This window comes from Ursus arctos, unplaced genomic scaffold (genome assembly GCF_023065955.2).
Source record: "Ursus arctos isolate Adak ecotype North America unplaced genomic scaffold, UrsArc2.0 scaffold_7, whole genome shotgun sequence".
In the NCBI taxonomy this organism is placed as follows: Eukaryota; Metazoa; Chordata; class Mammalia; order Carnivora; family Ursidae; genus Ursus; species Ursus arctos.
In genome coordinates this window covers 68,050,168-68,065,557 of record NW_026623089.1, presented here as the reverse complement: position 1 = coordinate 68,065,557, position 15,390 = coordinate 68,050,168, and the positions used below count along the sequence as shown (strand labels likewise).

General features: G+C 44.0%; 1 protein-coding gene across 14 annotated transcripts in view; it reads left to right on the top strand.

Moving 5' to 3' along the window:
- The window catches only part of SIPA1L2 (signal induced proliferation associated 1 like 2), a 213,397-nt gene that overhangs the window by 151,553 nt on the left and 46,454 nt on the right, over positions 1-15,390 (top strand). For all 14 annotated transcript variants that reach the window (XM_057308329.1, XM_057308323.1, XM_044386057.3 and 11 more), the window contains one exon: positions 3,441-3,715. In XM_057308329.1, the coding sequence (XP_057164312.1) occupies positions 3,441-3,715 (275 nt within the window). The remainder of the gene's footprint in view (positions 1-3,440; positions 3,716-15,390) is intronic.

The following is a 15,390-nucleotide window of genomic DNA, read 5'->3' as shown; positions in this document are numbered from 1 at the left end:
TATTTTATATGGCTGTGGGGCTTAATTCTAAACGTTGTGTCCTTTTGAGCAGTTGCTGAATACATGAGTGGTGGAGAAGCACCCATTACAAACTGATTGGAAAGAAAAAGTTAAGCCAACTTCCAAAAGAGAACATCAGGATGTGTTTTTATGGTATCTGAAAGAAAAAAATGGCGAATTGTCTAGATATTATGTCTGTGTGTAGAGATGGACATGACAGGACCCTCCCAGCGGGAGACCAATGGGCAACAGTTGCTGTTGACCCTATGAATGACTACGTCCTCTTTGCAACTTCAGTTCTGTGCGTGTTTATACAGCAGGTATTTTTCTTTAGTCTGCCAGATTAAATATATTATTACTCTCCAGCCACAGTTTCGTTTTCTTAAGGAGGTTTTATAGAATTACCCATTAAATTAGACTTAAAAAAAAAATCAGTCCTAAAAGAGATTTTTTTTAAAACATTATTTTTAGTATAGAACCCCTAGATGATGTCCATGGAGTGTAACTGTTAATATTTCTGCTCCTGATTTTCACCCAGAAAGATCCAAATTTTAGTTTGAGTCTAACCAGTTATAAGAATAAATTAAACATAGTAAAAGAACCCAAACATGGTATGACAAAAGAATTTCTCATGTTTAAATCTTCCCCCAAGGGGATGTATATTTCAGATTTTAGAAAAGATTTAGTCACTTATGGAAGAAAGGAGACTTTATACCCATTTCCTGTCCCCTTTCCTCCCACCAAATATAAATCTCCCCTTTGTTCTTCGAGACCATGAATTACAGACAATACAATCTAGTCAGTGTCTGCCGGCCTTGGAGAAATAATTTAATTGTTTGTTGACACTATTTACAGGAAGAGACCTCAGTGTGTTCAACAGTATTATCGGGTGTATGTGCACAAACATAGATGTGATTTGGGGACGATTAGGTACGTGATTAGTTTATGTGTCTGTAGAACTGAGTTATCCTTGTGAGTTTCAAGACACACTGTGCCTTCGGTAATACCGTAAATACGTCTTCTTAGGAGATCCGCTGAGTCATCATCGTCTGTGCTCCTGAAAATATAACACAAACACCACTTCGCCGACCACCAAAATGCACATTTCATAGGTCCTTACCCATTCGCTGTTTCGTGGCCCCCATTCTTCCATTTTCCTAGAAAAGCAGTGGTATGGCTAATGGCACGGAGGTGCCTGATGTCTGGAATATGTTTGAGGAAATGTATTGTGGCCCTAGGATGACTCACAGCAGGGGATTTTGGAAGCAAACCAACCCCCAGACAGTTGAGGGATTAGAGCGTAAGGTTGGTACAGGGGTGGCAGCAAAGAGGATCCCACATTCATAGAGCAGAGATGGGGAACAAGTGCTATTTGGCGGGTGGTAGATTCAGTGTGCCTTTTATCGTGGTGGAAACTGAAATTAAAAGTGTCCGTTATGCAGGTACAGACCCAGGAAGCAATGAGAACTGATGCCTAAGGGGACAGGCAGGGCCTGTTTCATTCCTGTGCAGCCCAGGACCCATTCTTAGGGACCCACTCTCAGAAGAGCCCGTGCTCAGTTGAGTGCTCTGCTTTTAACCATCTTGAAGTTGTAAATAGTCTTTGACCCAGGGGCCCTGCATTTTGATTTTGCCTGCGGCCCCACCAATTATGTGGCCAGTCCCGGGTAGGTATGTGGATAGGAAGCTACCATTTTCCTATGGTAATTGAGTTTATGTTAGTATGAAAGGAACTCCAAATAACTGGTCCTTTATCCTTTGCAAGTGTTAAGAAGCAGGAAAGAGAAAGGATAAAGAAATAGCACGAAGCAAAAAGCAGGGCAGGTAGCAGGTAGTTGGAGGAAATAAGGAGAAGAGATACATAGGTCTCAGGAAAGGTGTGACTGTTCACTCTTCAGTCTGATATATGGATGCTAAATTTCAACTGAAAATTGCATTAATATTTGAAACAAGGCAGGGTATATTTCACACATATGTAGACTTTTGGAAGGAGAGCGTAGTTGAAACAAAGTTGAAAAGTGAAAGAAAATTTTATTCAGGGTGTACATATTATAAAAGTACTTTTCCAGCAATTTCTGATTAGTTCAGTTCATAACTTTGCAAGCTTCAGTCTTTCAAAACCTCACCACGAAGACCAGCAACGCCTTGCCCCGTTTTCCTGAGCCCCCAGCTGTCTTGTGTGTCTGTGGGAAGTTGATGGGCCATGTGTGTACCTATGCAGGTAACCATGGAAACAGACACAGCGGACATACGCTGAACCAGCCCAGCCCACAGCTGTACTTACACTCGTAGGTCTTGTTAAATAGGAATCTGGGTATTCAGAGCGTGTTTCACGGAAATGGAGCATTTATTGTACTGCAGCTTTATCACTAGCTCTGTGCTTTGGGGGATTCGGGTATGATACTTCCTGACTTTAAATTTCCCACAAATAAGTGATGCCATCAAATGACATATAATGAGCCTGTGTTTTTGTCTCAGTGCATGTAAGTTAGGCTCAGTGAGTGCTTTTGAGGGTGGCATTAACTAATGATCGTGCTTTAGTGCGCCGCGTGGGATGCCGACCACCTTGCTTCCACATTGCTTTTCGTGATACTGCTGCAGACTCTCGCTCTCGCGGAAGGTCAGAGCACTGAAGCTGCCACTGCTTGGGGTTGCCCTTGGCCCCCAAAGGATGGACCCCATGAAGGAGAGGTGCCCGCAGGCACAGGAGGGTCTCTGCTGCCTGCAAGAGGGCCATCCTACACAGTGCCCTTGTCAGCAGATGCCAGGGAGCCTGGCGGGCCTGCCCACATTTGAGCTAAATGGCCCTCACCACCCAGGCAAGCAGTGGCCACCCACTTCGACGAGGGGGCTTCCCAGAGGACAGGGCAGGACGTCCACAGGGCCAGTGCCCAGGGAACACTTGCACGTCTCCTAACTGGCTGACTTCTGTGGCTGCCCTCCTGGGGGCAGCCCTCTGAGTGTTAGCTGGGAAGGGGTTTGGGCCATTTTTTAAGTTGGATGAAATTGAGTAACTTTTAATGTTTAATGGGTGAAACTTGTGGTTTTGAAAGAGACTACATTTTCCCATTGCTACAGTCCATCTGGAACAGTGGGGCTTATATACTTAAGAGCCAAGCCCACTGACATAGGGGAGGGGAGGAGGGAGTTATCAGAGCCTGTCTGAAGCTCATGAGGTCTGGGGTCAGCGGCTTCTAAGAAAAAGCAGGACGCCTGTATCAGGAGCATATTTGCCTTTGAAGAGTAAAGCCGCTGTTTTACTTTCACTGTTCTCTTTGCGTCCGATGCCACGGCTAATTACGGTGAACTTGGCATTGTAACGTGCTTAGCGTGTCACCTGGGTGGTTGGAGGGCAGGGCTGGGAGGCCTGGGTGTGCGCCTCTACCTTGTGGGGGGCGGGGGTGCCCCACAGTGGTGTCTCATGGTCTCTTTCCCCTCAGATAGTGACGCGAGGCTGTGAGACCGTGGAAATGACCCTGAGGAGGAATGGGCTGGGCCAGCTTGGCTTCCACGTGAATTTTGAAGGAATCGTGGCCGACGTGGAACCCTTCGGCTTTGCCTGGAAGGCTGGGCTTCGCCAAGGGAGCCGCCTCGTGGAGATCTGCAAAGTGGCCGTGGCCACTCTGACCCACGAGCAGATGATCGATCTGCTCCGGACTTCTGTGACCGTGAAGGTGGTCATCATCCAGCCCCACGATGATGGCTCGCCCCGGAGGTAAGGCATGTGAGGCCCTAAGGATCAGCAGGGTCCACAGAAGATGCAGTCAGGTGCGTCTTCAGCCACAGTCGTTTGGACATTGAGCATTAAGAGCAATTTAAAAAGAGCTTTAAAAAAGTTATTAGTGTGTAACAAATGATCAGTTATAATGTGCTAAACAATTTCCAGGGACATTGCCCACATAAAGGCTGAGATATTACAAACTAAGGGGCAGAGCGCCTGTTTGATTCACCTAGACCACTGAGAACCCATGTCTAAGAGGAACCATTCTTTTTTTTTTTTTTTTAAGATTTTATTTATTTATTTGACAGTGATAGAGACAGCCAGTGAAAGAGGGAACACAAGCAGGGGTAGTGGGAGAGGAAGAAGCAGGCTCCCAGCGGAGGAGCCCGATGCGGGGCTCGATCCCATTATCCCGGGATCACGCCCTGAGCTGAAGGCAGACACTTAACGACTGAGCCACCCACGCGCCCCTAAGAGGAACCATTCTTAATCACAGCTCAGCCCTTCGCAGGTGAAATACTCTGCATTGCTAGAATTCCTTTCTATCACGCAAAGTCATTGATTCTTAACAGGATAGGTAAGAGATCAGTACTGTCTGTCTGAAGGAGGGGTGGAACATGAGATAGACTGGGGAGTGACTACTCCATTCTCGTTGGACTGGTTCGGGCATTGTTGTAAGCTGTCACAAGAAACCTATGCGAGTAGCCCAGGTGGATGGGTGGAGAGTAGGAAGAGAATGGAATTAGTAGGTGATGCTGTTCCATTGTTAGTAGAAAATAATCACGCTGGACACGAAGAAGGTATTAGGCCCAGAGGGGAAAGAAGGCTAATTGAGAGCAAGCCATCCGCGTGGGCTGTGGCCACCGTTGTGCTGCAGGGTGTCGGGTCGTGTACTGCTGTGCATTCTCGCTCCAGCTCAGAAGGACCTCCGCAGGCCCCCTTCTGGGTTCTGGCTTTGGAGAGATAAGGCATGCTTGGTATCCAGGCCTTCGCTGTGGGATCTCGGGTTGTGCACGTGCTCCCTCTAAGCCTCATTTGCTGTCTGTAAGATGGGGGTTATAATATGGCCTACCTCGTACTCTTACAAAGATTAAATAAGAATGATACATGTAAACCACGTAGCACCTTCTGGCATAATCAGTACCCCATGCATTTTAGTTAAATTAAAAACTTTAGGATATTCATGTGAGTTTGTCCATGTTCTAAAAGAAATTCTTGTCATGCTCAATAGCAAGATACCGTCCACTTTCTGGACATATTCCATGGTCACTGAGGTCATCCCTGGTACTTTGTCTATCCAGCCACAGCTCCCACGGTGATCACATTCCACGACTGAACCATCCCAACCAGTAGCCGCTGGCCACATGCGACTGTCACACACTTGAGCTGTGGCTAGTGCTACCGACAAAGTGATTTTTGTTTTTAAATATTCTCTGTCCCATCTTTGAGGAGTATGCATCAGCTTTTGCAATGAATTTTTTTTTTTAAAGATTTTATTTATTTATTTGACAGAGAGAGAGACAGCCAGCGAGAGAGGGAGCACAAGCAGGGGGAGTGGGAGAGGAAGAAGCAGGCTCATAGCGGAGGAGCCCGATGTGGGGCTCGATCCCAGAACACCGGGATCATGCCCTGAGCCGAAGGCAGACGCTCAACCGCTGTGCCACCCAGGTGCCCCCAAAGTGATTTTTTAATTCAAATAATTAATTAAGATTTCCTTAGCCGTGTGTGGCTAGTGGTGCTGTTGATTGGCTAGATCAGCTCTAAACCATGACCTTTTTTAGAAAACAGACCAGAGGCATACCATCTTCCTCCCTGGCTAACATGCAGAATGTTGCAGAAGTCCGTTTCCGTCCATTTCTTACCACTTACCACCTGCCTGACTCTCTGAAGCCTTGTTTCCTGTATCTGCCCAGTAGGTTTACAAAATAAAGGTTGAACGAGTTGAAATTCTTCCTGAGAGTAGCACCCGCACGTCACGGGAAATATCCAGGACGCTTCTCATTGCCTTTCCAGGTTTTGTCCCGTCCAGTCTGTTTGCTTCCCAAGAATCCCACCAGGCACACACAGTGGTACAAGTTCAAAGAAATCAAAGACAGAAACTTATTTTCTTAAAAACGAGACTTGGAAATAACCAAAGGCAAGTCCTTTAGACCTTTGAAGCCACAATATTGTATAAGTGAAGTGTTTTATTTTAAGCCAGTTCCCAGAAATTTTCCCATATAGTGAGAGGTCTTTCTTCCTTTGGTGGAAATACAGATTTATAAATCTGGTGAGTATCTGTCTTAGAGGTTGAGTACTGCTATGGAATTAGACAAAAAGGTTACCGTGTTCTCCTTTTGAGTTAAAAAGTTACATTTCTTGCCTGTTTATAATTCTGGCCTACTGTTGCTCAGTAGAAATGTCTTTTTTTAGGCTTCTCAAGAGATCTGGTTAATAAAGATGTTAAAGTTATTATGGTTGGTATTTAGAACATATGATTTAGAAGAATACAGTTTCCTGAGAAATACTAACTTGTTTTCCACCTCAAACAAACAAGCACTAACATTTGTAAGTTCTGGCTGTTACTCTTCTATCCAAGGACAGGTTATCCGTTTTCTGCCTTGGTCTGCACATAATGAATTCTTTCTTTGTTTTAAATGCAAATGTTCTTATTGAAGCTGTTCAAGATATTTAGAGATTTTGCCTTTGTTTCCTCAGAGTCTCATTAATGTCATTCCCTGAAGGTACAGATTTCTCTCCCGATTAATCTGAAATAACTGTCTTCTGTATTTTTACCCAACCCCTGATCAGAATTCGCTCTTTGCCTGGTAGTGACACTCCGCCTGCCCCCACCCCCATTTCTGCAAGCCACGAAGGTTTAACGCCTTGCCTCTATCATTTAAAATTCTTTCTGTTCAGTCTTCCAATTGGGTGGGAATTTGAATCTATAGATTTTTAAATCCATATTTCTGTGAGTTTGGGGTTCGTGTTCCACCTGCGACTGTCTGGGCGCTCTGATAAAAGTACTTTTCTGTTGTCAGGCAGCCTCACGTAACGAGAAACGATCCTTGCAATAACAGCCCTTTGCTTTAGACCGAGATGCAAGAATGAAACGTCATTTTAAATTTCATCTGTGCTCCAGCAAGTTTAGCCTCTGTGTTGTTCTATTTTTTTAAGGAACAGTTTGGGGGGTGGGGCTTAACAGGGGAAATGGGTGGCGCTTGACTCATTTAAGAAATTGAAATACAAAACTTTCAAATGAAACATCACTTAGTGCCATTTCTCCTTAGCACGATATGTAAGGATCTGCCTCCAGCTAAAACCACACATGTGATTTGTGGCATGGATAATTACCACCATCTTTTTCACACAGTGTTCTGAGCGCTTGTCAGGGAGGGGGCAAAAAAAAAGACATTCATTTAAATGGATGTGTGTGTGTGTGTGTGTGTGTGTGTGTGTGTCTGTCTTTCATGCAAGAGTCATAAGACTACAAAAATAGCCAAATCAATGAATTGCAAGATACTTCAATCTCCGTAAGCATCGCAACGATAGAGTGAAAAAAGCTTCAAGATTCATATTTGCCATTTATCTGCTGGATTTCCTGCAGGATCTCAGTAGGGAATAACTCACCTCCAGCCTGTCTGTTCCATCAGCAGCAGGCTAGGCCTGTCCCCTAATAGACTGACTTCTGGTTGTTCACACATCAGAAGGTGTTTGCTTATGACTCAGAAGCTGCTGGATTAAGCGAAGTCTTTAGTTGGAAAAGTATTTATCAAAAGGCACCCCATATTTTGAAGTCCCGTTCTCCAGCCTCAGGGTGATGGTAATTCAGCTGTTCCTCAGCTTGAAAGGAAGGCAGAGCCCTTTTTCCCTTTTCCTTGTGGAGTTCCAGAGTGCACTGAGCCGGGAGGATCCCTTCGGGAATGCTTATTAACTGAAGTCCTGCTGGGGTTGGACCGGGAGCGGAATTCACACAGACAGGGAATGAGAGGCCAGAAGCAGTTGGGGGATAGCACTCTTCAGATGGAAATGAGGTTTTAAAGGGTGGAGGGTATTTCCCAAGCAGACATCTCTGTGGCAAAGATGAAGAAGACTTGGCTGGAGAGGCTTCGTTAAGCTCTTGCTCGGTTTTGCAAGGGATCCCATTGCCCCTGCTCCTAGCCTTCCAAGGTGACTGACACTCCATCAATGTCATTTTAAGGCAAGCACGTCAATTTAAAAGGCTGATATAAGGCAATAACAACTCATCAGAATGATGCATGAGTTGTAATACAATGTGAGTGATGCAGTAAATATGTCCAATAAACGAGGACATGAAATTCCTTGCTGTGGCGCCTCTGTTTCATGTGATTTTTCATACTTTGTTGATATACTGTCCCAGCCATATTTCTCTATATAATGCAAAACGGTGGGAATTGTCTCATGTTGTCTTGAGCCTAAATTGTTGTTCTCTCATCATTCTATTGAAGCTTTATGCTCATTTTATAAATTTATTATAATTTAAGCTGATTCTAAGCTTTCCATTGTTCTGCTTTGCTGCTGGTTGCTAGACCATTCCACTCCCTGAAATACACACACCTAGTTCTAGAAATAGAACTAGAAGGGGAAACTCAAATTTTGTCAAGTTAGCAGTTTGGAGAGAGAGAGAGAGAGAGAAAGTAGATGGTGAGTTGAGATCTTGACCTAAGTGAGGTTTTTAAAGTACCGTTCCAACTTTAGATTTTAAAAAATCAGTTACATTTGGTATTGTCGTTTTTTAAAGGTTTTATTTATTTATTGGAGAGAGAAAGAGAGATACTGAGAAAGAGCATGAGCAGTGGGGAGGGGCAGAGGGAGAGGGAGAAGCAGACTCTCCCCTGAGCAGGAAGCCTGATGCAGGGCTTGATCCCAGGACCCTGGGATCAGGACCTGAGCTAAAGGCAGACGCTTAACCAGTTGAGCCACCCAGGTGCCCCACCTTTGGTAATGTCTTAGGGATACCCTCTGGGAATGACTTTCAGTGTGAGCTGTGAAATGTTCTGCGTCCTCTACCCTGACCCTCCAATGGAAAGTTCAGATTTTTCTCTCCCTCCTTCAAGTAAGAATGTTGCATTAAGGAAGGAACGTAAAGGTGGTGGCCTTGTGTTTACGCATTCTGTCTTTTCGTCAACCCTTACCTGGTTTATGCCCAAACTGAGGCTCTGCAAATGGTGAGGACGGACATCATCTTTACTTCCCTGTACTCTTTTTGTCTACTTGGCATTCTGAAATACAGGTCTTCCCATTCAAAACTGGATTTCTCAAACTGTAGCAACAATTTCTTACTTGATACAGAATATCTCGGTGCAGAACACACTCCACCCTCTCCAGTCAATAATCTACACTTTGGTGCTCCTGCCTTTTCAGCAGTTTGAAATGTTGTAACGCCACTGACGTCGTAACAGGAGCGCAGAGGGTGACAGTGAGCATCAGCGCTCTGTTAGGCAAATGACAGGTACATGCGTGACAAGTATACCACGCTAGGATAATGGGCAGCCAGTGGGTATTCTCTTTCATGGAAATCCATTCATCAAAAATCAGGCATCAAATAGCTATTGAGAATCTTCTGCGTTTACCTTTGAAGGATGTAATGCAGTAAAACATTATCCCTGGTCTCAAGCTTTCTAAAGAAAAAAAGGGAGGAGGTTGGCTTCCTGAAAACTTTCTGAGCCCGTGTTCTAAGTCGAAGTGCTGGGTCTGCAGTAGGGGAAGAGTCAGTTGCCCCTGTGGCTGGTGAGGAAGGAGAGGGGTGCAAGCTGATGAATTATTCAGTACCAGATAGCCTTGCTTCCCATTCAATGTGACACACACCTTTTCAACTCAAGGCGTTTATTCACAGGGCTGGTCAAGTGGGTTTATGGTCTAGATGGTTCTTTTTCTATCTATCATCTAGATGTCTTTCTACTTCTATATAAATTAAGGAAATGTGTAGAAAAGTGCATTAACATTTCATGTCGTGCCTATTTCATATATGACACTGCCCTAACCTTTACAGTAAGTTATGCTATGTGGTTATCTCCCGGTTGGAAGCTTTTGATTTTTTTTTTTTTTACGCAATAGAAGGAAAGAGTTTGTGATTTAAGTGAATGAGCATCAATTACCCCTGTCACCTTGTTGGATGATTTGGAAAGAGTCTTTTAGCTATTAGCAGGCTATTAGCATAACAGACATTAAAATGATTAAAATTTGAAGTGATTACTTCAATCCCTAGGGCTATAAAAAGGTTCTTTTACAAAGTGCATAATATAAAAGAAGCAGGTAGTTCATTTGAGAGGATCTGTCCGCCTTTGTTCCCAAAGATTCTCTAAACTCCTCGTGGAAACTATGACAGGATGTGGACCCCATTACTGATTCTTTGATGGTTTCCTAAGGAGATGGGCGAAGTGTTTTGGAAAGAGTGCTGAGCTAGGAGGCTGGGTGCCAGCCGTGCAACTGTCTCTGATTGGTTGTATCGATTTTCCAACCTGTCTGAGCCTTCTTCTGAACGTGGGGGATTTCCTTTGTACCCCCTCAGACATTTTTGTGACGTTGAAATGCTGTGGTGTGTATGGAAAACCGGGCCGTGCCATACGAAGTGAGTGGTGGATTGGAAGTCAAGGATAGCGTTGCAGTGTGCTGTAAGGCTTTATGTTGGGTTATTGGGTTCAGTTAGAGGTTCTGTGTGGTGCAGCCAAGAAAAATAAAACCACTCGGCAGTTTCAGACTACAGTAAATGCACGTTCCAATTATGTGATTAAGCCCTGGCTGCGCGGGCCATGGTTTACCCGGTGGAGATCCAGCTAACTTGTCCCACTGCCTTTTTCTTTTTCTTCTTCTTCTTTTTTTTTTTTTTTTGGTAGACTGTAACTTGTTTCTTTCAATCTCTTGAATTTTCTAGGTTTTTGGTTTCGTGTTGCCACTCTTCAAAAGCATTCTCCCTAGTTATCATCCCATAGTACTCTTCCCCCTTCTTAGTTTCGATGTGGCATAAACTCATCTGTCCTACTTTCATGTAAGATGGAAAGAAAAGAGTAACAGGACAATGATGTCGTGTTCTGTAAGTAAAGGTGCACAAAGGGAATTTTACGGCTCTAAAATTTTCTGCAATTCTGATTATTATATAAACTTCGCCATTCTAGACTTCTACACATCAGCATATTATCTGGGAAGAACTTTCATGAACCCTGATGAACCTTTTGCTGTTTAATATTAGCTTCTTCTGTTTTATAAAAGGACAAACATAGTATCTATTTGTAACTGACTTCTTTCTTGTGAAGCTGGCACTTCTAAAAGCTTACCTACTTCCTATGATTTAACATGGGTCCAAAGAGACTGTGCTGTTTCTAAGCTACACGTTGACAGCTCTGGGTTTTGAGCCAAGAGCCCATACTGTGTCTTTAGTGGAGAACAGTGTGATTCCTGGGGGGGCAGGGAGGGGTCCTGCTGGGGATGGTTAGAAGAGGTTATGTTGTGGCCCATCCATGATGGCCCTGACGGTCAGGCTTGAAGGTGGCAGTGATCCTTCTGAACTGGAAGCACAGCCTGGCTAGCAGTGATTCTGCCTTCAAATGCTCAAATGATTGACAGCTAATGGAGGGTTCTTCCAGGAAACTAGAGATGTCATTTGAAAGAAGTCGGTCTGCAGGGGCGGATGCCTGCTTGGGAACCTTGCAGGGCGTCTCTAAAGTTAGCAATGCATAAGTGTGGTGCTTGGCAGTGCAGGCAGATGCCTATAACTGTGACCCCCGAGCGGGCACCACCTCTGTGCCCGCCGTGCCCAGAAACCGGAAAGCAGTAACAGGTGTTGCCCTAGGACCCTAATGGTGGGAAACCACTTCAGGCTGCAGGAAGCAGAGTGAGTGCTGATCAGTGTGGGTACAAGGAAGTTGACAAGTATCCCTGGTCTGGGAATAAGCCATCCCAGAAAGCCCACCGTGCTAAGTTCAGAAGGACAAGGAGTAGTGTTTTGCAGAGTGAAGCAGTAAAATGTAAGGTGCTCTAAGGGCTCCAACGATTGGAACTGCTTGTCAGTTTCACAGTTTTGTAATTATGCATATCCAGTGAGCACATATTTCATGACCACTTTGGTCCAGAGACTGTTTTTGCCTTCCTTCTAATACTACAGAGCAGTATTAGAACCAGAGAAGTTCCTAGCTAGGCAAGCAATGTTAACAATTATATGTATTTTTACCCCTGAAGCAGAGTGTGTATTGATCTCTACCTGGCATGTTAATTAGAAGCATAAGTAGGTGACATGTACATTTGTTATTGAGCAAAGAGGAAATCAATATGCTTACATGTAAGTGACCCCACAGCCTTCTCTAACATCTTCAAGTGTCTTCGTCTGGCAAGCAAACCATGAAAAGTGTGCCAGAAGCTAGAAGTGCAGTTCATGTCCACAGACTTGATTTGGTGCGTGTCGAAAGGAAGCCGAGGGCATTTCTCAGTGAGGTCTGAATTTGTACACTAATGCAAGGAAGCTAAAGGCTTGTCTTTTCTTAAAAACAAAACAAAACAAAACAAAAAACAAAAGAAAAAACAAACAAAAGAAACTTTCAGTTACACACAAGATTCGCAGCTCATTCTGGGGGAAAATGTCTTTTTGTGCTAGGTCTTTTTCCATTTGGTCTGTTTGGGTTTCAGGTGGTCTTTACCTGGTGGTCAGAAACCCTTGCTGTGTGCCCCTGCAGGGCAGCACCAGGCTTGATGCTCCAGAGGAGTGGGGAGATATCTCCTTGCATCCTGTGCTGGAACTAACCACAGAGACAAGAGGAGTGTGGACAGGGACAGGGACAGGGGAAGGTGCAGAGGGGAAAGAGTTTCTCATACTCACTGCAGCAGGAGGACCTCTGTGTCGCTAATTGGCAACTCTTATTTTAGACCTCTTCCTATTTCCCTAAAAATTGGTTGAATTTTCTATCCGTGTCCTTCCAGACATTTCTTAGAACAGAACTGTGTTTGACTAGGTTTGATGGTATGTGAAAACTACTGGTATTTATTTGATGGTTTAGTCCTAGAGGAAAACAAAGCAGAAACCTAGCTTATAAAGAGTAGTTGCTATAAAAGTGTCACGTACTCACAAAATGAATATTTATTTTCAAATAAAGCCATTCTTTCAAAAATAGCTGATCTTTATTAGGGCAAAAGAACACCAGTTTTTAGTATTAAGATCATTTACATATGACTTGTGCAAAAGGTTGGAAATGAGATAATTCCACCCTGAATCTCCCCTCAACCTCCCGTGTTTGCACACGTTTTTGTCAGCACTCTCTAAAATATTGGTCATGATTGTGCATTTATATAATGTTTTTCCTCAAAGATTCAAGCTAAATTACAATCTTATTAAAGGCTACAATCGATGAGCATGAATTAAATATTCCACACGCCTCAGCCATCTGTCTTCTCTTTGCTTTTTCTTCCTTTTAAGCCTATCCCAGTAAACTAGGAACCCAGACAGGTACTGGAGATACACATTACCCTTTGGTCCACAAGATTCAAGGTTCATGTTCCTTTCATTCAAATACAACTCCAAGACCTTTAACTTGGCTAGGTCTCCCTCCTTTAAGGATTCCTTGACCTTGCTCGTCAGGCAACTACAGCCTTTGAGACCAAAGCCTGGGGTTCACCTAACTGTCCAGTGACTTGCTTAGAGCACCCAACAAGGTGGAAGACAAGAGTAGGTTTTCTTGATATGTTGATATTACTGTCCTATCCCACCTTTATCATTTCTAATTAGGTTGTTTTTCATATGGATGAATCAGTAGTCCCAGGGGATGTGTCATCTAGTTAAAGAGAAAAACACTTGGAAACAGTACAAGTCCATGAGTTAACATTGTAGAGCCTTGAAATTTTATTTTTTAAAAAAATAATAATAATAATAGCCATGCAATCCAGTGTAAATCTGGGCTTATCAAATCTTACCATTTAACTAATGCATTCAGGAAATGCAGGGTAATTTAAACTTGCCTAGGTAAGAGATGAATTTAGCTTTGAGGGAAGGCAAGTTAAAATATAAGATGAAGTAAAGTTTACCAAGACAGGTGTGAGTACCTCTTTTGGATGGTTTATTCAGTCTCCTTCTCTTCTATTCTCAGAGGGTAGCACCAACCATCCATTTGGTTTCTCAAGCCAAAGAGCAGGACATTGTTGTATTCCTACCTGTTTGTTCATCCCAAGCTCCACGGACTGTTGATTTGACGGGTGAGAAGTAACTTTCATCCAGTATTGCTGTTGAGAAGAATGAAGCTGTTCCGTGCCCCGACCCTTTGTGTGAGGCCAGCCCCCCTTCCCTCCCTCCTGTCCCGCCAGAAACTCAGGTTCTCCCCTGTATCTGTTTGAGTTCCACACGATGTCTGAAAAAGACCTTATCGAGGCATGACTGACATAACAGGGCTGTACACATCGAATGCACACAGCTTAGTGAGTTTGGAGGCGAGTATACAGCCATGGAACCATCACCATGATCAACACCATAAATGTATCTATCGCCTCCACAAGTTTCATTCCATCCTACGTCTGTACATATGTATCTCTTGACATAGACTTTTTTCACTCATCGAACTGGGCACTCTGTGGACATTTTAATCTGGTTTTACATGTCTTTTAGTTCTAGAGATTTTCCTGTATTGTTTTTTAATAATTTCCTCCCCACCTTTTGCCCCCTCTTCTCTTTCTGGTATCTCTGTTAGGTACACATTACACTTCTTGGATCAAACTTTAATTTTCAAATGCTTGCTCTCCTGTAATGTTTTGGGAGAGTTCCTCACTCTACCTTAGTCTTAGTGGACTTCTTTTATTTTGAATTTTAGCTATCATGTTTTTAAATTTCAAAAGTTCCTTCTTATTCTCGAAGGATATGGTTGGTTGGTGAGCCTCCCTGCAGGGTGATTGGGTGGCATACATCTAATTATATCTAATTACATCTCATTGTTTTTTCGCTAGAGGAAGAGCCTCATTCATCTTTGTAGGCTGAGCAGCATTCTGAAGCTGGATTTGGAGGAAGGGGGAATGACTCTAGGTCTCATTTTCCAGTGAGACTGTCATTTAAACTTTTGTTTTCAGCCATGCTCTCCTCTGTGCCTGGAGCCTGGATCCTTCAGGCAGGGTACCCCGGACCATTGCTGCTGCCCCCTAGAGGCAGGGGTGGTTATTGCCTGACTAGACCCTGGTACCATATGGTACTCATGGTGCCCAGGGTCAAACTTTTCCTTGTTCTTTCTTTTCTAAATCACCCCCTCCTCTTAAGCCTTCTTTCTCACTTTTGCCTCCTGTGGTACCTGGTGCTTCCAGACCCTGTGCCCCTTCGGGGTTGTGCAAGGGGAATGGTCTCATCTCTCCTTGTCTCCCTCTGCACACCCTTGGGTTTTTGCCTTCCTCTGCTCTGCTAAACCCTCAGCACTGTTCCATTTGCCTTCCATCTGTGATTGCTGTGGTTTAGAGTTTGGCTGTCTCAAGTTTTATAGATGGTCAAGTTTGGTTCTGTTTCTTGTTCTCCTCATTCTTACATGATGATTCTGAAAAGAGGCTGAAAATATTCCTCTACGATCTTGAGAATGTAAGTCTCCTTAAAGAACCGCACCTTACCCTGATTTCTCAGGGGGTGAATATTAGCAAGTTGCTGTGTTGACTCGAACATCTGGGGAGAGGCACCAGCTCTATCAACACGGCAAACTGGGATCATGTGCCCTGGCGCT